The sequence below is a fragment of the Cynoglossus semilaevis genome, chromosome 1, assembly GCF_000523025.1.
Source record: "Cynoglossus semilaevis isolate Cse_v1.0 chromosome 1, Cse_v1.0, whole genome shotgun sequence".
Lineage (NCBI taxonomy): Eukaryota > Metazoa > Chordata > Actinopteri > Pleuronectiformes > Cynoglossidae > Cynoglossus > Cynoglossus semilaevis.
In genome coordinates, this window is record NC_024307.1 from 11105001 (window position 1) to 11129530 (window position 24530).

General features: G+C 42.5%; 3 protein-coding genes across 3 annotated transcripts; 1 reads left to right on the forward strand and 2 right to left on the reverse strand.

The window, feature by feature from the left end:
* Nucleotides 1-1143: 1143 nt before the first annotated feature.
* On the reverse strand, nucleotides 1144-8595 carry LOC103379024 (E3 ubiquitin-protein ligase MSL2-like). The gene is made up of 3 exons (XM_008310435.3): nucleotides 6688-8595; nucleotides 4038-5440; nucleotides 1144-3605 (listed from the first exon to the last, which is right to left on the reverse strand). The coding sequence occupies exons 1-3, from the start codon at nucleotides 6827-6829 to the stop codon at nucleotides 3303-3305; spliced, it is 1848 nt and encodes a 615-aa protein (XP_008308657.1). The 5' UTR covers nucleotides 6830-8595; the 3' UTR covers nucleotides 1144-3302.
* A 216-nt stretch (nucleotides 8596-8811) lies between these two features.
* On the forward strand, nucleotides 8812-13420 carry pccb (propionyl-CoA carboxylase subunit beta). Its single transcript, XM_008310415.3, has 15 exons — nucleotides 8812-9202; nucleotides 9856-9975; nucleotides 10057-10125; nucleotides 10265-10321; nucleotides 10403-10516; nucleotides 10610-10720; nucleotides 10810-10918; nucleotides 11256-11376; nucleotides 11453-11534; nucleotides 11626-11749; nucleotides 12150-12257; nucleotides 12386-12486; nucleotides 12607-12705; nucleotides 12786-12885; nucleotides 12980-13420. Exons 1-15 carry the CDS (start codon nucleotides 8960-8962, stop codon nucleotides 13099-13101), a joined length of 1680 nt encoding a protein of 559 aa, XP_008308637.1. The 5' UTR covers nucleotides 8812-8959; the 3' UTR covers nucleotides 13102-13420.
* An 861-nt stretch (nucleotides 13421-14281) lies between these two features.
* stag1a (STAG1 cohesin complex component a) lies at nucleotides 14282-24527 on the reverse strand. The gene is made up of 27 exons (XM_008310402.3): nucleotides 24507-24527; nucleotides 23586-23790; nucleotides 23331-23482; nucleotides 23115-23188; nucleotides 22900-23023; nucleotides 22725-22823; nucleotides 22565-22644; nucleotides 22292-22399; nucleotides 22034-22148; nucleotides 21786-21903; nucleotides 21505-21608; nucleotides 20870-20962; nucleotides 20253-20546; nucleotides 19931-20001; nucleotides 19502-19670; nucleotides 19081-19173; nucleotides 18709-18883; nucleotides 18480-18619; nucleotides 18235-18336; nucleotides 17914-18062; nucleotides 17668-17796; nucleotides 17363-17565; nucleotides 17082-17250; nucleotides 16882-16998; nucleotides 16230-16344; nucleotides 16058-16138; nucleotides 14282-15766 (listed from the first exon to the last, which is right to left on the reverse strand). Exons 1-27 carry the CDS (start codon nucleotides 24525-24527, stop codon nucleotides 15746-15748), a joined length of 3321 nt encoding a protein of 1106 aa, XP_008308624.1. The 3' UTR covers nucleotides 14282-15745.
* Nucleotides 24528-24530: the final 3 nt, after the last annotated feature.

Consider the following 24530-nt stretch of genomic DNA (forward strand, 5'->3'; position numbering starts at 1 on the left):
CTATCTCAGGAGAAAGGATCTTTTGTCTGGTCCTGTAGTGCCACCATCAGTTTGAAAGTAGCCATTCCATTTGAAATCAGACGTACAAACAATGGTCACCTTATAGTGAGTGACATCTCGACAATCACATTCTCAGGCGTCACCACATCTGCATCACACTATTCCTCACTGCTTCTAATTTTCATTCACACCAAGCAGCTCCATTTCCTTTCCAACTTGATTTATGAATCTTCTTCAGAGGTCTAACTCCATCTCCAATAACCTGTGCCCAGTATACACACATATTTTCAAACCACCTCCAACTTAATTTCAATCCTGAGCTGCCTCGACATATCATACACCACATTATAAACTGACATCCAGGAGCAGTTGAACAGGTGTTTTTAATTCAGTACACACTGACTACACGACAGACTCTTACAAAATATATTTGCGTTGGGATAATTTACTCATGAAACGAGATATTATTACCAAATTAATTAGTTTTGGACACATACGTTTGTGAGTGTAATTTTACCTTAGTCATAGTGTCGTCCTTTAGAAGCTGAACTTGTTGAGCCACACCCAGAACTTCATTTGGTTCTATTCGTTTTATCCTTCTTCAGCTTTACACCAATTAATATACTTTTAATTTTAATATTTAATTACTTTTAATATAAATGTTCTTAATGTGCGCCTTCGTGACTCGTACTTCCAGCACACCCGCTTCACCACAAAAATCGCTGTCACTAAGAGCCAATCAGCGGCTGCACAGTGGGCGTTTCTATTTGCTTATTCTGATGGTTAATTGGATAAAGTGGGCCGACGGAAACTGATCCCAAATCATTTGTTTGTGCTCGTTTAAACCGACCGTTAGCTAGCGTGTTTTATGCAAGAGTATAGAAAATTTTTATTATTGTATTAGGTTTCATTAAAAAAATAAAAGAACAATTATGAAACCTAAGCTCTAAGTTGTAAATTAGTTATACTTCGTTGTTAATAGCCAATATGACCTAGAGTTGGCAACCAAGATGGCTGCTTATTGTATTTCCTATACATGAGCTATTTAAATAGAATTACAAGGAGCTAAAGAACTATTTTAAATGTCCAATCATATTGGACTGTATATCCTAAATTATGGCTTACACAACAAAGACACAAAACTGAAAAAGTAAAAAACTATCTTTTAATTCATGTTGTATTACATGTCCATATTATGGCAGTGAATGTTTCAGCAATAATAAGTCACTCGTCAACCAAGTTTTTACATTAAAAAAGACAAAAACACAAGGTCAGGGTTCAAGTAATGCCCAAAAGAAATACATTTTAAAAACATACACAAAGAAAACAGGTAGGAAGATAGGCCGTGTTTGCTGATCATACTGTAATCCACCTGCTGCTTCCTGCTCTGTGGTCAGAGAACGTAGGTGTTGGTTTGGTCTGCCTGAGTCCGTTATTTCTAACTCTATCACCGTCAGTCTCTTTTTGGTCACTGTGACTGAACTGAAAATGTGTGGTACTAACGCTGAGACAGTAAACACAGACACGACAGCCTCTGGGGGGGAGGGCGGGAGCTATAGGAGGTCTTCAAGGTGCTTTAACCAAAACGCACATACGCACACAAAAAGACAATGGAACCAAACCTCATACACTTGGTATCAAAAATAGGCTCTGAGTTGGTCTCTAATCAGTCAGGACATAATCATGTATACACACAAAGTATTTTGTCTCGTTAATATCAACCTATGGCTTCAGGTAACCTACACACGATCACACACTTTTGTACAATCCTGTGATCACAAACGCAATGGGTCAAGATTGTAGCTACAGTCCAAACATGGTAAACAACTGTTTTGTGTATGTCTGAGCTGGGGAGCTCTCTGTGGAGGATACTATTGCTATTTGAGAATGAGCATGGTTTTAGTTTTCAGTTAGATGATCAGGGAGCCTAAGCGCTTACAGTAAACTGCAGCAGGCTTACATATTCCTACGTACAGACTCTCACTCACAAGCTGCTTCCAAACATGTACTTATAATATATATACATATATCTATATATGCATAAATGACTAAATCAGACTAGGTTGATGTGATAATTAAGCAGAAAATTGGTTGTTAAGTTCATGGTGAATGATTGGTTAAGTTTCCTAACATCTTGACACCTACAGGTCCCTTGATTAGACCACAGGCAAAAAACGACGACCTGTCACATGCAGAGAATCTGCAACTTCCTGCGACAATGTCGTCTGCTGGTATAGATTATTAGTAGTTTGGTTAGATGGTGTCTGGAAATCCGCTAGAAAAAAATAACAATTTTATTGCTTGTTTGTTTTTAAAATGTTTTGATCTGTTGAGGTTTGGATGGAATTATTTGTTCATAATATTAGTTATTTCAACCCTACCAACAGATCAGCCTCATCAAACATTGACTTAGTGAAAACAGTATCTGTGTTTCCCATACATTTCCTACAGTTGTTAATGCATCACACCCCACTAATTTCCCATCACTTTCTACTGGGAAGAGTGATTTCTCACTTATTTGCGAGCCCAGCTTCCTAGGTCTTTTAAGGAGTACATGTTTGAAAACAGTGTCACCCACATGCAGAGATAACTGTGGATCCAGCCCAGATCTTTGACATTTTCTCTCTGTCTGTACAATAACGCATACACAATGAGATATAAAAAGGCATACAGTCTTCTGTGAAGGGTTTACAACACATTAGTCGCAAGAGTCTTTCACAACAGAGGTGTGAACACATACATGGTCGAATGTTAACGAGGGTCGTCCAGGTATTAACGATGCATTTCTTCAACAAACCTAGGCTAACACTTAAACATGGAGAAATGCTGTGCCGAGTAACTAAGATTTCATGATGCAGCTCGTTGACATTATGCACGCACGCACACAAACAAACACGCACATGCACGCGCAGACACACATAAAAAACACAAGACTTGGTATAGGGTTCCTATTGCCTCTTACAGTATGACTGTGATAAAACAAAAACAAACAGAAAGCACCTCTGAAATACAGAACAGTTCTGCAACTGAGTATAAGTGTTAAACTACAGACAGGCAACAATACACACTGGCAGACAGGCACAATACAGGAGGCTTTGGCACACCCATGCTAGTCTTACTACTCAGCATTTTCCAACACAGAATAAGAGCAGGTTACAGGACAGGACAGACCCATAGCTGCCTAAGATCGCCTCCCCTGTGGAAGGTGGGAGGTACAGGTTGTCTGACAGACGCATTGATCAGCCGTCACATTCAATCAGCACTGTGCTGTCTGTTATATGTTTTTTGGGAGTCCCAGCCTCTCAACCAATCAGCAGCTCCAGGCTGTCCTCATAGGTGGGCTCTTGTGGGGGACTGGGGGCCAGGAAGGCTGTGGTCACGGGAGTTCCTGTTGCTGTGGAGACGTTGAGGAGGGTGTTTGCACGGATGCTGGTGGTCGCCGGGTTGCGGAGTGCTGCTGCCGCCGTGATGCTGGTGAGGTTGATGCCGAGCGTGAGCCGCGTCTGTTCCAGGGCTTTCTCGGGAACTGCGAAGGCCTCCAGCTTCTTCTCACCGTTGGCCATGTAAGAGTTCTGGCAGCCTCGGCAGATACAATCCAAGCAAGCCTGACGAATACACAGAGGATTTCTTTGTTTGCATCAAACCAACAAAAAACATTGCAATAATTTAACTTTTATTAAACATATATTCCAGTCAGGCTTTTCTGTATCAATACAGTGACCAAAAAGGTTAGGGATAAAAATCAATAAGGTTTATGACACGAGTCTTCAACACTGAGGTCAAGGACCCCAACACTCGGGGGTCCATAGTGAGATGGAGCAGCATGCCCCCACTATATACTTATATATATAGATAACTTCTCTGCAGAACCTCTGTGGATCCCATGTGATTACAAACCATTTTCCATTAAAATAATATATGGTATAACAACAACAGATGAATCAATCATTTTTACTATAGTATATGAAAATATTATTTTAAGAGTTGATTAAATATTCTACTTCAGCACAAAAGCTCGCAATGATGACCTGTCTTACCTTGCGGTTTGAATAACAAGGACAACGCTGCCCCCTGCAGGTCAGTACAGAGGGATTCTGTGTTGCTCTTCCACACTTGCACCCTTTCTTCTCCACTGGCTTTTTGTACGGAGGCCTAACGGGAGCTGGAGGCACCAGGCAGCCAGACATTACCCGCTGCTCTTTGCCCTTGTCTTTAGTCTTTGAGCCTCCACTGTTGCGGGCCTTCGCATGTGGTTTTTTAGGGACTGGATCAACGTGCTTCCTGGCATTTTTATTGTGAACGGGAACAGGGCGACTGGGCTTAGGGGTTGCTCCGTTAGTTAGGGATGAGTAGGTGTGTGCTGGTACAGTTAATGCGGGAGTGGATGGTTGAGTGAGTGGCGTATGAGGTGGTTTCGGAGGGTGTGATTGTGAACATGAACCCTGTAGGATGGAGGTGATAGGGAGGGGCTTCACCTTTTCCCTGTCACTCTCTGAATGAGACCGTTTACGGTTAAGGCGGATAGGTGGGGGTTTCGACGAAGGGGCGGGATCAAAAGTCTGTGTTTGTGTGTGTTTGTGAGCACCTTGAGTTTTCATTGTGTTAGTCCTGTCAGTTTGAATCTGTGTGTAGTTATGAGCTGTATCCAGCTGTATGTACATAGCTGTGTCCGTGGCTATGTGTGTGTGAGCGTGTGTCCTGTCCGAATAAGTGTGAGCAGAATCTTGACCCGGCTGAAGGGGATCCAAAGTCTCTAAAACATCCTCCACGCTGAGGAGCAACACCTCCCCTTCCTCCAACTCCCTGCTCCCAGATTCTCCATCCCTGAGTGTGCACACGGTGCCTGGAGTTGGTGCTAAAGATCCAGTGGTCAAACTTAGTTCCAGACCACCGCAATCTGTACTGGAAACAGACAGGCCCGTCGGTGGCTGCTCCTCGACCAACTCACATACCTCCAGCTCAGGAGAGGGCGGATCTACTTCATTTAACACCTCTCCATTGCATTCCTGTGGTCCATTAGAAGAGAGAGGGTCAGAGGAAGAGCTCTGAGGTACTGCCGAGAGTTCGGCAGGAACAGGTGGTGCCTCAGTCGGGGTCAGGGACTCTGGTGCAGAGGCAGTCATTTCTACCTGTGCAACACTTGGGTCCTCAGTATCCATTTCCTCTTGGTGTGTGGTTAGCTCTTCCTCTAGTAACGTCATCACCTCTGGAGATCCTCCTGTGACGCTGCTGACCAACGGCAGCAGCGGCGAATGAATCACATAGAGGCACAGCTTCTTGTAGCACTGGACGAGCAAGGACAGCTGTTTGTTTTCCTGAAAGCTGGAATAGTCCTTACAGCGGCTGCATTTGATCTGCATCTGCTGGCCTTTACAGCCCAAGCAGACATAATGCTGACACTCTGGATGTGTGGGGGAAAGAGGATCCTGCAGCAGTTTACCTTAGACATAAAAAAGAAACTGTCAATTTACCTGTTTGTCAATGTTTATTGTGTTATTGTCAATGAACAAAGATGGAAAAACAGTAACATTTAAAGCCACTGTATCACCAGACTGTGCAATATAACAACTTGTGCACAAAGTATGTTGAGTGAAAATCTGACACTGTTGAAAAAAATGAACACTATCACAGGAGAGGCTTGGTCATTTTTTTCTGATAAATAAAGTAAATGTTATTTAAAATACCCTCTAATCTCAGTTAAGTTAGTACAGTGTAACATTGGCTTAATATATGAGGTGTAATTAAAGCATTACAAGCTCCTAAAATCTAATTAAATTCATTAAATGTGAATGCACACAGATAAAGGAGGAATTAACATAAAAAGTGAAAGCATAATTAACCAATAATTCAGCCAGAAACAAGTACTATTACTATGATTTAGTACCTTTACATTTTAGTAGCTGAGCAATCCACCTACAGAGGACTTGAATGAATTCCTCACAATAAAGACAATAAGTAAAAGTTTACATAGATTTCAATTATGCTACACTTTTTGCGCACAAAATTCTTGTCTTATTGTAAGTCTTGCACACAATCAATGGTTCATTTCATGGATGAACAAGAATACCCTGGCAGCAAAATAGGCCAAATCGTCTAATTTGTGTGGAAAATTAAATAAGATATACAGTGATTACTGATTATTGTTGCAGCCCTCGTTGGAAATAATAATGAGCCGTCACCATGCACAAAGTGCTGACTTTTTAAGTTTCCACCGCTTGCATCACCCAGACTTCAGTCCAGGTTACACAGTGCACAACAAGTATAACAAAGCTAACTAGAATTGTCATAATATTTGCCAGTGCTGCATTTTTTCAGCACTGGCAAATATTATGACAATTCAGTGTTGATGTTCCGCTGGCTAAGCTGCGTAAGTAAATAAGGTATGAACAGGAACACAAGGCTGTGCCGCCGGCACGACAACAGAAAAGTCATCTGTCATGACAAGAGGATGGATGACTGAGACTCTGCCTCGGTTACTATGGTGACCACGATGGAGACGCAGATCGTGTCAAGTGTTGTAAGAAAAGCGCCTACGCACAGGACACTACAGTCAAAGAAAAGGGTTGGATAACGACGGAATCGACTGAATGTGTAGCAGATATGTAATCATTAATTGATGCGCCACACGGCGATATAGGTCGAGTATTAGCGTACTGCTATTATGCAAAATGAGTTAGAGATGCTTACCACAAACGAGGCATGACAGGGACTGTCGGAAGAAGGGCAGTAAGTTGTACATGTCCGCGAAGGTGTGCGGCTGCCGCGGGTCACACTGCAGTACGGCCCGACTGGCCGATACATACAGAGCGGTTGCATTAACGGGGTTCATTGCGGAGCACCCGGCCCGCAGGGGCAATAGATTCCAGTCACTTGAAACGATGGTAGTCCAAAGATCAAGTCCCAGGATGTGCGTGTAAAAATAAACAAACCGATGCCCCGTGCAGCAATCAGTTTCTCCAGTGTGTCATTATAAAGCATACGATTCAACAATAACATACAGACATCATGGACATCTCTCAAGGCGTACCACGTTAGCTTCGCAAGCAGCTAACTGACGTCTACGGTCACCACGCTGGATTATTCTATAGCAATTATTTGCGCGGTAACCGTTTGCGTTGTTTAATGTTCAATTGTACCTTTTACCTAGTCACATAATTTCCGATGCCGTGCGAAGCGAACAGCACAACAAATGATCACTGAAGCCATAATAATGAGGTTAGCATGATGTCGCTAGACTTAGCCTGCGGCGTCAGGCAAACGTTTCATGTAAGTCTGTGAAAAATGTTGGCCATGTGAGCAGTCAAAAGTCCAACAATAACTGTTTTACTGTGTATTTCCAAACAATCAAATAGGCGCTACGGTTGCTAGGTTGTTTAAATAGCAAAGAGGCTAACGGAGTACAGGCGCGCATTTGATGTAAACAAAGCTAAACGGCTAGCATTAGCATTGCTAGCCTATGTAGCGAGCGGAAAAGAAAAAAAAAACAACCGTAATAAATAACCGCCCCCTATCAAGCCGCTTTAGAGCTCACGCGTAGGACGAAAATTCACGCCGCAAATTGAAACTATTCAATATACGATATGTTATACTGTGATATTTAAAGATCGTCGATCAGATCAAAACATAGCTCATTAGCTGTTTAACAAATGCACCAAGCGTTCAATTTTCCACTTTTTCTCGCACCAACCCCTCTCGACGGACGGGGAAATCTCGCGAGAGTGTACAGTGTTGTCCAGGTTACTGTAGTGAACAGAAGATACTTATCTTTCTGAGCCCCACTTAACATTTCCTTTCATTCAGAGTGAATATATTTAGATGAAGTTAACCCAAAATTTAAAAAAGAGATCAAAATAATATATTTTTGTTTTTTAAATTTTGCAATAATGTATTATTTGATTATACAATCGACTATTAACGATACAACAGACGCAGAACTAAATGCAGACTAACTAAAGGCTTTAAAGTTTGGCAATCGAGACAAGAATATATTATTGGTGCGTTCACTGTCAAATGACTATATTTGGTACATCTAAACACACTAAACACACATCGCTACCTGTAACTCAAAATTGGGACAGCAAATAGAACTAAAATGGTGGTAGCTGGAAATAACCGGAAAAATGTCCACGGACTTTTAGAACAACTGGAATTTCGTTAATTGGACAAAGAGGTCTCGCTGACAAAGAGAAAAGTATGTCCTTGGCACGAACAAAAACCTACAATTTTCACTTAGGAATGTCGTAACTTGAAAATTAAACGATTAAAATATTAATTGTATGCCATCGGTCAACATGACTGAGAAAGGAGACTAGCTAAAATTATTAATTCAGCACAAAAGTATTCCTCAGGTTTATTAAGGGAATACGGAACCTCCCATGAGACACCGCCCACTATCGTCAGCAACAATTTCCAATACTCCGATTGGCTGCAGGACTCGCTTCCATTTTGCCATTGGCTCAGAAGGCCGTTCATTCTTTTCTTGGTCGACGTCACCTGAGAACTCGCACAGCAACAACGGTTCTCCTCACACCAACAGATGAAGACGATGTTGTAGAGTAGGTATTATTATATAATCCGAGAACAGGAACAAAACAGATGTGTTTTTTTTGCTCAACATTTTTTTTAGTGTACATCAAAAATAAAAAATAAAATAAATAAAAAAATGACCTACCTGGTTAAAAGAATGAATAAAGACAAATAAATTATCATTATTTGTCACCTGCAATTTTACAATGCCATGAAAAATATTTTTTACAAACAAAAATTTAAGTAAATGACTACTGTTATAACAAGTGTAACTCTAAAGAAAAACAATGATTGCATTCAATGTCTAAAAAAAAAAGTTCACTGTAAATCTGGAGATTTTTTAAAAAACACTCCAGACCTGACGATGGCGGTAATGTGCAGAGACAAAAAAGAGAACTGAAGAGGAACGAGAGAGGAAAACACAGAAAGAAAGATGGCGGCCTTCACTGTGGCTCGTTCCTCCTGCGGACTTATCACCGGGCTGAGGACGTCTCTCAGGGGTTTGGCTCAGACCAAACATGTCGCAGTCGCTGCTTCATTACCGCAGACCCGTGTTCACCGGGACAGCCGCTGGTACTCCGTCAGCCACCTGTCCGTCAAAGAGCGGATTGACAACAAACGGAAGGCGGCGCTGGTTGGCGGAGGTCAGAAGAGAATAGAAGCTCAACACAAAAAGGTAAATCGAGCTCAGACTCACTGTTATTTTACATGTTTGCTTTCAGTTTACTGCGGCAGTTTGTCTACTTTAATGACGCTTTCTGATGGTTGGTTGATGCAGTGCAATGCAATACCTTGCTCAAAGGCTTATGTAAGCTGTTGCTGCTGGTAGCTGTTTACTGCTCACTTGTGTTCACTAGTTCAACGTCTCTTGTCAAGGTAAACAGTTGAGTTGTCTTACCTCTAGTATGACACCTTTAGGCGTACAATTTGTAAGGAACCTTCGCGAGCTGTCCTCTTGAGCTGCCATGATTGTACGGAAGCCAAAATGGACAAACTAGTAGACGGGTTTGGGTAAAATATTACAATACAAATAACAGATGTAGGTGGTACGATTTAAACCGAAATACTATCAAAAAGTAGATTTGAATAACCCAAGTCTCTTTATATACAGACATATATTTAAATTCATAGCCATAGATTTATTTTATTATTATTCATGTGTAGCCCATTCCCTGTAACATGCTGTACAACAACGCATATTTAAACTTGGAACCAATTGTTGTTACTGTCATGTCATTGTCAATTTTGATGATTATTCCAGATATGTTTTTGACTGGTTAATTAGTAATTATAATAACAGTAATTACAGTAATTACATTTTCATTGCAGGGTAAACTAACAGCCAGAGAGCGAGTGGAGCTGCTGCTGGACCCGGAGTCATTTGTGGAGACGGATATGTTTGTGGAGCATCGCTGTGCCGACTTTGGCATGGAACAGGACGGGAACAAGGTAATGTAAACATTCAAGGTTTTCAAAGAAAAAATCTACCGTCACAGTAGCTTTTTTTTGAAGAACTTTTATCGCTCTTAGTTCCCGGGTGACAGTGTTGTGACGGGACGAGGCAGGATCAACGGCCGACTGGTCTACGTGTTTAGTCAGGTACAAATAAATACTTTTATACTGTGGGAACATACTGTGGTACGTGTTTAGTCAGGTACAAATAAATATTTGTATACTGTGGGAAATCTGATGTTCTAGATGTTGGTTCACAGTTCATTGAAACTCTTTTTCTTCTCAGGACTTTACAGTGTTTGGTGGCAGCTTGTCTGGAGCTCATGCACAGAAGATCTGTAAGGTACAGTAGGCTGTGTGTATACTGTAGTAGACATTTGGGATAGTTGCCGCCTTTGTATTCAGGTTCTGGTCCTGTCCTCAGATAATGGACCAGGCCATGACGGTCGGAGCGCCTGTCATTGGACTGAACGACTCTGGAGGAGCTCGAATCCAGGAAGGGGTGGAGTCCTTGGCAGGATACGCAGATATCTTCCTGGTTAGTGTCACTGCAGACGGTTGTTAATGTGACGTATTTAACTTTTGGTTTTTGTTGAATGGAGTTAAAGGGATAATGCGTTTGTTTTTTCAGAGGAACGTGCTGGCGTCTGGAGTTGTCCCTCAGATCTCTCTCATCATGGGTCCGTGTGCAGGAGGCGCTGTTTATTCCCCAGCTCTGACAGATTTTACCTTCATGGTCAAGGTATCTGGATGTTGAAGTCCTCAAAGAGAATGTCTTGTCTTATTATTAATGCTATGTCCACATTCTCATCAGTATCTGTGTGTGTACAGGACACATCGTACCTGTTCATTACTGGACCTGATGTTGTGAAATCTGTCACCAATGAAGATGTGACTCAAGAGGAGCTGGGTGGAGCCAAAACACACACCTCTGTGTCTGGTTAGTTTACATCAGTGGGCCTCTCCCGACCCACACCCCCACGAATTGAAATACTATGAGAACCTGATAACATGTATATTTTTCATCTGTACAAACCACTGAGTTGCTGCCACCTAGTGACTGGAGGCTTGTTTGATACATGCATTACAGCAGTGGTACCCTTATGTCCATATGTGCTATTTGAGAAGTACTGGTTTTAATGTGTCCTGATATTTTTTGTGATGGCTGTATTCTGAAAACAAATTTAACAAGATCACTGAAGCCATTAAAAAAAGGGCCATTTCTGGATGCAGTACCGCTACTGGCCAGCAACAAAATTCTGTTTTGTTTGTTTCAGGCGTGGCTCACCGTGCATTTGAGAATGACATCGAAGCTCTCCTCAACCTGAGGGAGTTCTTCAACTTCTTGCCGCTCAGCAACCAAGACGCTGCTCCAATCATGGAATGTCACGACCCGAGGTACTGCGTCACTCCAGGTCTTTGTGTCTTTTTTAGTTTTCCACTCTTGCCTGATGAGATCCTTCTGTCTTTCCAGTGACCGTCTGGTACCTTCTTTGGACACCATTGTTCCGTTTGAGACCACAAAAGCCTATGACATGTTGGACATCATTCAAGCTGTATGTACACACACGGCTCTGCAAATACGTCTAATGTACCTCAAACATCTGCAGGTTTGAATATTTTCACCTGTTACTCATGTCTGAACAGATTGTGGATGAGAGAGACTTCTTTGAGATAATGCCCAACTACGCCAAGAACATCGTTGTTGGTTTTGCCCGTATGAACGGACGCACAGTGGGCATTGTGGGTAACCAGCCCAAAGTTGCTTCTGGTAAGTTGATGGTGTTTCAACCTCTGGGTCACAACCCCACATTGGGTCACCTAAAATTCAAATGAAGTCACCTGAAAAAAACACCACACACTCTAAAAATATTTTTTCAACTAATTGTTATTTAAAATTATGATTTAAAAACACCACACACTCATATACAACTGTATGCTTTCACTTTCGTGAATATAAATCGTCAAAGTAATTTATATTCATGAAATATGGTGCATCTTGAGTGACGGCTGCAGTCACATGACTGAAGAAAAAAATGTCTCTAGAGTCAACAGAAATGTCTGAAAATGGGGTCACAAGCCAAAGAAAGTTGGGAACCGTTGAAACAGAAAAAACTGTTTTTGTTGCTTTTCCTGTCAGTGAAATCCTTATTTCCTGTTTTGTGCGTTAGGTTGTCTGGACATCAACTCCTCAGTGAAGGGAGCACGCTTCGTACGCTTCTGTGACGCATTCAACATTCCCATCATCACTTTTGTGGATGTCCCAGGTTTCTTGCCAGGTATTGATTCAGCCTGTGTGACATCCTACGAGTCTATTGGTCAATTCAAGGACCGTGATATCATTACTGGTCAACTGAAATAAAATAAAGCCTGTAGTGAATCACTACTGTACCGACACGTTCCACAGGGACTGCTCAGGAGTACGGAGGCATCATCAGACACGGAGCCAAACTGCTGTACGCTTTCGCAGAGGCCACTGTGCCAAAAATAACCATCATTACCAGAAAGGTAGGAGTAGACACAGATGTTACGTTTGGTTTGGAGTTGGTGTTTGCAGTGGTTACAAAGCTGTAGGGAAGTGGTCACTCCAAAATGCTAAAACCATCTTCCTCATCTTGTTGTTTTCAGGCGTATGGAGGAGCCTACGACGTGATGAGCTCCAAACATCTGAGAGGAGACATCAACTATGCCTGGCCCACAGCAGAGGTTGCCGTCATGGGCGCCAAGGTAAAAAAAAATCTCATTGGTTAGGGGTTGTTTTTCCTGACTGATTTATATCTTTTTTTGTTTGTTGACATCATTCCCAGGGTGCAGTTCAGATTATCTTCAGAGGGAATGAGAACCAAGCCGAAGCTGAGGCGGAATATGTGGAAAAGTTTGCTAATCCTTTCCCAGCTGCGGTCCGAGGTGAACCTTCCAGCTCTTCATCCCACCTCCATAAAAGGAGAGTTAAATATTACAAATTAAATAATGTACCTGCTGCTCTGTCTGTGTCCACCAGGTTTTGTTGATGACATCATTGAGCCTTCGACCACTCGCAGGAAGATCTGCAGAGATCTGGAAGTGCTGGCCAGCAAGAAGCAGGTCAACCCCTGGAAGAAACACGCCAACATTCCTCTGTGAAACACACGCTGACGGTTTTACCAATCCAACACTAACCAAAGGCCCTGACCTTTGAACCAAGTCTGTCACAACAAACTGCAACAACACCGACTGTACTGACGACCGTCAGCCGCTGCGTCAGACTTTGGTTTTTCCTGAAACAACCAGACGCCACTCCACCCACAGCTGATTTTCTTTATACCTGAGAGAGTCGTGCTTAGAAATCTTCTCTCTCACTGTTACTTGTACCAGTGTAGAACTTTTTCAAACTGTAGAATGTGTAAAAGCCTCAGACCCTCTAGTGAAACGTTTAGAATTGGGTCAAAATGTTGGTGCTGTGAAAACATTTAGAATTGGGTCAAAATGTTGGTGCTCATGGTGGAGTTCATTATGCAAGTTATGGGAGATGATCACGAAAGCTGCAGCCTTATTGGCTACTGACGCAAGTCTGACGTGTCAACACTCTGACCCTGATGGTCCTGTTCACGGTGCAGTGGTGAACACCTTCATCCTATTGGTTTTCCTGTGGTAGGATTAAGTCAGTGGTTTTCTAGTGCAATGCTCCAACCACCTTTTTAGGTCAACAGACTCGAGTCTAATCCTGGAAGTGTGCCTTCTTCTTTCTCCTCTCTGAAAGACTCTGTTCTGTCAACTGTCAAATAAATCATGAAACTACAATCGTGTTTTGTTTTGATCCAAATACACAGCTTTTCTATCTAGCAAGAAACGGGATGACATTCAAATTTAATTGGCTGGAGGCAGAGATGTCACGCTTCAATGGCTAGGAAAATTTAAAAATACAAAGAAATTGATCCATTGCCAAAATGTATATGAATTGTGTTTACCCAAACATACATTTTTATACTGTTTGTTAATGGACTTTAGAACACACTGTACAATTAGTGTAGGTGATTGGCTCGTCATCCAATCAGCAGGTTATTTTTAGTAAAGTGTAGGGCTGTAAGTATTTTAAGAAGTTGCAGTAAAATTTCAGCATGAATTTTAAATTGCAAAACAACATAGTGTCTTAATCAAAAAACTTCATACACTTCACTATTACCTTCAGTCAAATATACTGAATATATATGATTTTTTTCCAAATACACATATATATGTGTATATATATATATATGATATAATGATTTTATATACAAAAAATCATTGTGTCTTTAGTTTTCTGAATGACACCAAGACTAGTCAGTTAAATCGAATACAGATTTGTTTTATTAATAAAAGAAATTAGGTTCACAGAAAAAAAAAATTGGCTTTTAGAGCATTTTGGACTGCACTGCAGAAAAGACTCCGACTGTCTCTGATACTCACAGGACGACTGAGGAGCAGGAGAACCTGGAGAAAAGTACGTGACTGGTGTAAAGTGTGGCTGGAAACATTAAAAACACATTCAAACAAAGGCGTCAGACACAAAGATCTATCACTGCACTGAAGATGACAAACCCAAACTCTGAACCAGTCAAACACTGTTGGCAGGTGGAGGAAAAAAAACAACCAACCAAGACGTGAACAAACCAAACAGCTGTAACACTGAACCGAACACTCTGAGCAAGGGTCGGGGGGGGGGGCGGCAGGGACTGGAATATACTGTAGATATGTAGGCCACAATTTGGCAACGAACGAGATACATATAGAAGAAAAAAGCTGTACAAACATCGGACAAAAACAAAAACACACTTGATTTAAAACTTTTGTACTAAAACTACAGGATTCAAAATATGTGTATTGTCTTTAAAACTTTTTTTTTAATTCAAAAAGCCGTTTTCAGAATGTTTGTGTGTGTGTGTTTGTGTGAGCAAATGTTTGTGCACAACGCTTCTGAGACTGGAGGGGGGCGGGGCCTGAGGTCAGGTCAGGAATGTGGGCGCCAGTGTTGTTCTGATGCTATGACAACCCAAGAGGATACTTATGCCACCGCGCATGCGCGTGTGTGTGTATGTGCGCAGCTACTCAACCACCATCAACACTGTACACGCAGCACCACCAGCACCACGCACAAAGACTTACAGGGCAAACAGGGACGGAGGGCTAAAGGGTCGGTGGGTGATAGTTAGAGCAAAGATACAGAACATTTAGTGCCAAAAGTCTCTTCGTGTTGGATTTACTGCAGACCGATCCAACTCAGACACCAAGAGAAAAGAGTTTTGGGGATGTGTGAGTGAGTGTGCGTGTGTCTCATGTTGCCCTGTGCCGCTGAACGTGAGAGGAAAACGATCAAACATCTGTACATCTGTTTAACAGAGAACCATTAAAAACTGCCCAGAACTCATTGGCTGGCTGCAGGTTGAGCCAGAGCACCGCCAGAGCTACTGCGAAGAACAGCTAAAGTGAAGAGCAATCTCCGGGAAGAATAAAAGGAGCAGGACAGTGTGAAGGATCTGGATTAGGTTCTGAATCCTCTGAAGAAACAGAGCTGACGCTGATGCCTCAGCACATCCAAAAAGTGGGATCCAGCCGTGTCAGATTTCTCAGTGAATCCAAATCCTTCCTTTGTGTCTTAGAATGAGAAAAAGTACTTCAACAAATGTGTTTCTTCTACTTCTTCTTCTTCTTCTTCTTAAGAGATTGGCTGGCAGGAGATCTTGGAGATCAGACATCTACCCCACGCCTCTTCGGTTTACCCTTGATGTGGATTCTGGATTCTTCTACTGGATCAGAACATGGGCATGAAACCCTGCAACAACAGAGAGGAAACAGTCAGGGGGTAAAAAAAAACGCCTCCGGAGGAATGGGTGCAGTTTCTAAAAGTACCACTAGAGGGCTCCAAAGTCAATAACGTTTTACTCATCACATTTAGTTTCTTTATTCCAAGAATGACATTTATTACTACTAAAAATGTAAAATTGATGTTTGACATTTTCAATTGTAGAGTAGTGATTTTACATTGAGAAAGACAACATGATTTTTACTTTTATTAGGATATTTAATTATTTAGAAGTAAAATCTGTCAGAATGTGTAACTAACCGACTCGTCCTCAATCATTGCTGCAGAGTCGAAGAAGTCCGGTCTTAATTCCGCTCTTTCCCGTCTGTTTCTGGATGGCGGCTGAAAAGTTTGAAAACACAAAAATGAGAACACGCAATTTCTGTCTTTTGCTAACGTCCCAACAGTGTGTGTGTGTGTGGTGCAAACTGACCAGATCGATCACCATCGTGTCTTCAAACTCCTCATTCATATCCTCAAGTTGACCCCGTGATGACATCATCACATCCTCGAAGATTGGCTCTGCATCGTCCTCCATTAACCCGCGCCTGAAAATATGTGTTTAATTTGAACTTGAACAGAACAGTGCAACAGTCGCAACTTTTTATAAATTTGCCCAATATTTGAGATCTATCAGTGCTCGAGTGCTAATGTCCAATGACGCGCCGTCTAACGTTGACTGCGCTCAGTCTTTTGCAGTGACTTAAACATGAAATTCCTGAACGTTGATACAAACTTCCCCTAAGAAATCGTCTCAGTTTAGCCAAAACAACAACAAACACCAATGACTCAGGAGACTGAAGAACCTAGTCGAAACGGACTTACTGAAACATAACATACATCTGAAACATAACAAACATAAAAAAAAAACATAAAAAACGACTAGGACTTAATCCAATCACCTGTAGTGAATCACACTGAGCTCCATCACATCAAAGCTGCGACTCCACATCCTACAAACTCTCTAACAGACTCTGACTTGGACTTGATCTGGACTCACACTGAGGACTGGATCACATCCCTGAAGCCTAGTGTTACTGATGACACAATCTAAAAAATCATCAAAAAAAAAACCCCAAACATACACAGTCTGTCGGACGCCCTGATTGCTGCGTGACTTTATGTAGTTCATCCCCGTCCGGTCCTTCCTGTTCACCTCCTCCATCTTCTGCTGACCGAGCCACGACATCTGCATCTGAGGACTGAACACACACTTATCACAATGTTCAGTCTGAGAACAGATTGTAGTAGCTTACATACAGGAAGTGTGTTCACGTGGACTCACTTGTGTACATAGTCGCTCTCTGATCCAGGTTCGGAGTCTGGGTCTGGCATGTGTTCTGCCGGTCTGTTCTCTCTGAGGACCGTGGAGGTGAGCTGGGGTGTTTGCAGTGCCCCTGGTGTTTGTAAGGTGTCATTACGCATTAGCCATGATCCCTCCACACTACTCTCCTCTGGACACGAGACCATTGATTAAACACAGAGACAGAGCAACACCATGAAAATACCAGTCAACAATATTAGAGGCAGGAGTTAAAAAGGTCACTGTCTTCACTGTCGCCTCACCCTCAATACGTTTCTTGTGTAGCGGCGGCCGTCCCTTCTTGCTGCGTACCGAGCCTGTCTTGCTGCTCGAACCTGACGTGACAGACATGTGGTCTTCGTCTCCTCCTGTCAGAAGACTGTTCCTGTAGGAGATCAGTGGAAGCCACACGTCCTCCCGACGCTCGGACATGGACTCCGACATGAACTTCTCCAGATACGAGTGGCTGAAAAAACACCCGGGAATTTAGAGTCAATACATCTGTCCTGTTGGCATTTCATTTACTTGTTATCTAAAACAGTGTCTTACTACATGACTGGTTACTTACACTGTCTTTTTGTCCTGGCGAATTAGTTTGGATGAGAATTCACTCAGGACCTCCAGGAAGGCCAGGTTGATGGGAGGAAATTCTGGACCTCGAGGATTCTGGTACTTGAAGGCAAACTCGATACCATCTCTACATGGTAGGAGAAAAAAAAAACATCATACAACATCATAACAACATATGAGTGATGGGAAATTTAAAAAAAAAATCACAACACATCAGATCAGCCTCTTCTTCTATGGTTCGTACTTGTGCAGTGTTGCCACGGCCTCTCTGGTCTTGATTTGATCCAGTCCAAAGGTGAGGGCAAAACGACGAGCTAACTCTTTGATCCCGCTGACGTGAGACGACGTTCGGTCCAGGTTTGGACCCTGATCCTGCAGCAGCTCATTGAACAGCTGTACAACAGAGACATTAGACAGTGTTGTGAGGAGATTTCTCCAACAAACACTATTGTTGGAGAAGTATTAACATTAAACTTTCAGTGTATTTGTAAAGGAACCAGCAGCTTTGTTCACTACGAATGAAGCACCAAACTGTGGTGTTTGTGTGTGTGTGTGTGTGTGTCACCTGCTGCAGACTGAGGATGAGTGTCTTAGCACAGAGAATCTTGTCCGTTTGTCTGGTCTTGCTTAGCGTCTCCTTGATGATGTCACCATAATCATTATAATACTGGAAGAGAAAAAAAAAAACATAAAAAAGGTTTAAAACTTTGCCTATATTTCACTTCATTTATTTCTGTTCTGACATCACTTGGTGCCATGACCAGGTCACCGCTGTAACAGCCCGGTCCGTAGCACAGGACCAGCACACACCTTCATGTAGTGTTTGAAGATGTCCGCAGCAGCGGGCATGTCCACAATGTCATAGATGATGAGTTTACAGAAAGCTGCCAGCAGGTTTCTCCTCTTGTGAAGCGCTTCAATCTTATTGGCCTCGTCCTCCTCGTCTCCCTCTGCAGGTTCAGGATAAAAGAGGGAAAATGTCAATAATCAAACCAAGTGGAACCAAGGGAGACTTTTTTTGTTTTTCCTCCTGTCTCACCCATGCTTTGGCTCTCATCGTCCTGGTCAATAAAAACATGGTCCAGGACAAAGTTGAGCAGCTCATTCTGCAGAGTGCCGTCTGGGTTGAAGACGAGCGGCTGGAGACCTTCTCTGCCTCCAGAAGTCAGCTGGTGGCTGAAGATCATCAGCAGGTCACAGAGCAGCATGAACGCCTGGGAACAGAGCAGGAAGAGTTTCACAGGGAATCCACATCGTGTGGTCCCTGGCTGCAGAAGGAGTTAGTGCTAACATTAGCCTCAGTTGGACAACCACAACTGTTCTCCACCTGATGTCAGTACAAAAGGAAACTTTGCCACGTGGCATTCTGAGTCCACGCATCGTAAACTCTTTCCTCCGATCAAGCAGTTACCTGTTCTTTGACTGGTGTGTTGACGTTGGACAGGCACTGCTGGCACACGGCTAGAAAAGACTTCACCACTCTCCTCAACGCATCGTAGTCGTCCTGCACACACACACACACACACACATAAACACACAAACACACTCAATCATGTATCACAAATACTGACTGTTTCTCGACTGATTGTTTCAGTGACACAAAGCTGCGGGTAAACTCCTCTCTGACTCTACTGATATCTGATTAGACCATGCTTCAACTTTGAACACTTGACTTGGGCTGCTGTGGCACTGTCGAGGCTGAAGCCAAGCCTCTGTATAAAGGTCTGACACCGAGGATGGATTTTTAGTCCTTAAACTGCTGCTCTCTGCCTCTGATGCCCCCGAGTCAAACATAAACGACAGATCTGGGAGACCAGAGTGAATTGCGGCACCTTGCTGGGAGCTCCCTCTGTGATCTTCACCAGCTGCCACAGGATGGAGTAGTGGGAGCACTGAAGGGCCTGGACGGCGATCTGCTCTGGCATGGAGCCCTGCTCGATCCCTGCCTTCAGCAGCCGGTAACAGTTGCCAAATAAATCCCACCGCGTCAGGTCGTGAGCACTGTGGTGGGACATAAGATAAAAATACATCAGTCCAAGGACTTCATATAACCATGAGGTTATATGAAGAATATATATTATAGAATTAAATATACGATCTTTTGTATTGTTGCTGTATTAGAATATGTTTTCACAATCTGGTGAAATGGTAAACAGGAACTTGGCCAGCCTCGTTTTGTAATGATCCAAAACAAACGTCTTGGCTGTTTTTCAGAGGATGTGCTTGTGGCTAAGGATAAAACGCGAACCTAAATGACTCACTTGTGAAAAGCTGTGAGTCTCTTCAGAGTCGATAAGACGTTGTAGATGTCATCGTCGTCTGCCTCCTCAGCCTGCAGGGGGAAAAAAAACACCAGTTACTGCAGAACAAACAGTAACAGTTTATCTTGGCCTCAAAGTGTTTATTATATGTCAACTGCAAACCTTTCAAACAAAACCGAGTGGTCTTGGTCATTTAGCACAAAAGTAGAATCATTAAAATCTATTCAAAAGTAATGATTCAGCGGTCCTGGATCACGTCATGGCCGTTTGGGTTTGACACCCATGTTTCATGTCATCGTAGGTGTTTCTCTGCCCATCATACCTCCTGCAGCAGGTCCTCCACAGAGTGCGAGAAGCGATCGGTCATCTCGTCGATGAGCTGCGAGCGAGCGATGTCCACGCGGTTCATGATGGTGTACTCCTCGGAGCAGAGGATGCTGTAGGTCTTGCTGCAGGCCTCCAGCACGTCCATCTCTATGTGCTTCTCCACCACCAGACGGATCTGCTTCAGCAGAGCGTCCAGGTGCTTCTCCATGCGCCCGGCGCTGTACACGTCCAGGTCGAAGAACTGTGGGATCTGCAGCAGGTTGGCAACCTTCTCTGAGTCGGCCTGGTACTGTGGACAAAGAGACAGATGAACATGGACAACATTTATGGCTAATATTATGCAGATAAATGAAGTGGTGTAAAAAAAGAAAGAGACTTCCATCCATCAGTACTGGACACTGTTGGTTTTTACTTCCCATTTAACTAAATGGTCAATTACAATCTAAGTGTTTGCCCGGAAGGGCACAGATTCAATAACATTTCTCATTACAGCATAAGTGACACCTTGATCAATTAGTTCGACAAACAGATCAGTCACACACACACTCGATAAGTGGATAAGTGTCTGGCTCTGTGTGCCGGCTGCAGAGGGGAGTTGGAGGAAAGTCTTACCTTGGACAACAGCATGGGCAGAGCCATGATGAAGTGCTCCGTCAGTCTGTTCTTATCATCTATCTGGGTCTTTCTTTCCTTGGCTGTCAAAACCTGGACAAAAAAAAAAGACAACACAAAATCCAACGTCAGAAAAAAGTGATGGGATGAGTCAGCTTTGCTTCAGAAAATAAAAATCAAAACCTGGACTTAAACAATACAGGGTTAGGGTTAGTGTGCTGTGCTTCTACACAGTAAAAAACATTACATTCTAAACATTATTTTGGAAGATAACAACTTTACTGAAGTTTTGAAACCAAGTCTATGGAGGTCAATTTTCAGTTATACTTTTGCATATCTTTATTTTTTTGTATTTTGCCATATTACTAATTCTGTCTTTTAGATTAGGAACAAATAAAAACAAGTGTGAAACACATACATCTACCTGCTGTTATTAGTCGTTCTCTTCCAGCAGTTTAAAGAAAATAAGCTTTTTTATTATATTGAGAATTTTTTATTTATTTTTAATAAAGATTAATTGTGTTCAATTACAATCATGAATACTCATGATTAATTGTGATTAATCATTTTGAGAATTGTAGTCATTTCACAACCCTAGTGTTGGGAAAAAATATCGACTTCATTTTTGAACATACCCTTTTACCAGTGCCTCTGCCAACAGGTGGATGCGCTTCTGCTGCCTGCCGGATGGTGCACACTGTCAGTTCAATCAGCGCGCTCTCCTGACGGTCTGACAACACTGTAGAGACAGACAGAACAAATGAGGTGAGACAGTAAGACAGAGACTGGACCAAAGTTTGAAGAGAAAGAAAAGGTTTCATTTCATTACATCAGCTCCCAGTAGCTGATTTTCACATGTGAAGCTCGACATGAACACGAAGTGTATACTGTGTGTGTGTGTGTGTGTGCGTCTTACCCTCCTCTCCCTGTACTGCCTCCTCCAACAGCAGTTCCGTCATACACTCCCAGTCCTTCAGCAGCTCCTGAGAACTTTCCCACAGAGAGTCCACCAGGTAGGCTGCATGTTCATGGAGCTAAAGACAAACACAGGGACCAAAGCAGTGCAGCAGTGTGTTAGTCATCTATAGACAATGGTAACACAGACCTATCCATTTACAACAGTCTGTCTGTTTACATCATGTACCATTAATAAACCAGTGTTACCTCGCTCTCTAAGAAGAACAGCACCAGCATACGGATGAGGTTCCCGTTGGGACTGCTTCTCCCTCTGCGTTTCGCCAAAGCTTCTTCAGCCTGAGGATCATGACGACTGAACAACCTGTCACAAAAAGAGATTTTAAAAATGTTCATTAAATGGCATCATTGGACCAAAGAGCCGAACGTTGACGGTGACAGTGTAAAAGCAGCTAAAACATATGATCTCATTGTTGATGCGTAACAAGTAGGTTGACAGGAACGCACTTCCTGTGTAGGAATTCTCCAGCCGCGACAGCCACTGGCCGATGGGCAGAGTAGACCAGGTGGTAGACATTCTCACAGTCCTCGTTGGACAAGGCGTCTTCACTGCCCCTGCAACGAACAAGTCAGATGAGTGACAGGCAGGACCGAAAGGTCAGACGAGAGTGCAGGAGTCTGAGTAACTCAGAAGAATCACTTGTGACCTGGTGTCAAAAACCTCCTCCAGAATTCTACAAAGACGAAATCCTGATTAAAATTTTAAAAAAATGAACTCACTGCAGGATGAGTGTGACCAGTCTGATGGCCTCCACAGCAACATCATATTCCTTATCCAGCGTCATGGAAACTATACGGTCCTGTCAGAACAAAAAGAATCAGTCAGATAACAGAGCACCGCTCCTTCAATAACTGACTTTTCTGTTCCTACAGACCATACCTTGAAGCGGTTGGTAAACAGTTCCAGCTTAGGAAACAGTTCTCTGTTCGTGTACAGGTTCTGCAGAGCCTTCAGACATTTGAGACGCACCTCTCCTTGCTGAAATGATATAACATTTTACTAAACACACAGTCTTTGGGACTGAGTGCTACTGAACAACCTGTGTGAAACTCACCCTATCATGTAGCGTCCAGCCCACATACTTCAGGTAACTGTCATTGAGAAAGGCATCGCTGTACATCTTCATCCAAACACCGATCTCCTCGATACAGATGGCTCTGATCTCGGCAATTGCATCCCTACGAGGTTAGAACATTACAATCAGCGATACCTTTTTAAGAAAAGGAAATTTCAAGTAATTTAGAAAATGTGACCATGTTGATGTCTGACCTGTAACGGTGGACAAAGATTCCTTTAAAGATGGAGTTCATCATGTTTTCTATTTCATCTTGGTTTTCTTGAAGCTGCATAGAAAAACACACATTTATACATACAGTACATTGATACACAAACTGTACTTACATATATGTACATGTACATATATACATTTATGTAAATGTCTAAATCTGCTACTCTGTTATATTTGAGTCAAAACTGTGACTGAACCTCTTTCCTCTTCTGCAGCAGCAGTTCCAGCTTTTCATTGGCTCGTTTGCCGATGATTTTGTTCCTCTCAGCCTCGTACTGTCTCTGGGTGTTGTCCTGGTGGATGCTGAGGTTCAGAGCCACGTTCACCAGGGCTGTCATTAGCTTCATCGCTACAACAATAAAATAAAATTAAAAAAACATTAGAAAAGAAGAAAGGTGTAGAGTGACATCAGTGTGCTCCAACAACCAATGATCAGAAGGTGGCGTCGTTACCTGCCAGTGTGGAGGTGTGTCTGAAGGCTCGGACCTGAGAGTCGGACAGACCCGTGAGCAGGGAGATGACCGTGTCCATCATGTACTCGTCGTAGATGATGCTGTACTGACACTGGCGGATCAGAACGCTGATGAACTCACAGAAGTTGTAGCGGAACTTTTTCCAGATTGGCCCCGGCATGGTGAGGGGATAATCTCCACTGTCCTGGTGACGTGAACAAAAGGAGTCACGACAATCAGACAGACTAACAGAGGACGGCTGCAAAAGCCTGGCTCTGTACCTCAATACTGACAAGGAAACAACGCAAATGGTACTGAATGTTCGATGTTTTATTGCTACATCTTTACTGAGGTTTGTTACAGAATGACTTCAGAAGCTAGATATCTATATATTACGATTCCATTAGGATTATGATTTTGTTATAAAATATTATAACAATACATTAATAATTACAACATTCTAACAATAAACACAGAAAATGGAGACGTATTTCCTTCTAATACCTTTTGGAATTAGAAGACAAACACAGTTGTGACGCAACATCAATCTCCTTATATTCGTTCAAGAGACCTTTACAATTCATCAGGAAAAAAAGATTATTTCTCCCAACGCTAATGACTTTTCTAAATATTTTTAATAGCCTTTTTCATTTTCGTTTGAACCTGAATCTGACTGAATGTTGTTCATGATGTTGATTAATTTTTAAAAAGCTCATCACTCTTTTTAGGGGATGTTCGATATGAACTTTTTGCTGATATCCAATAGTCTAATATTGTCCAAACACTAAATTTCCAATTCCGATATTAACCTGATAACGACTCTTACCGGTTTACATAATTATGCTAAAATTGGCTGGCTGGTACATTCTCAGATATTGCTACTTTTTGAAAAAACGAGTTTTGTAGTTAAAGGGTTTGTACCTCGTCAAACTCCTCTGTCATCTT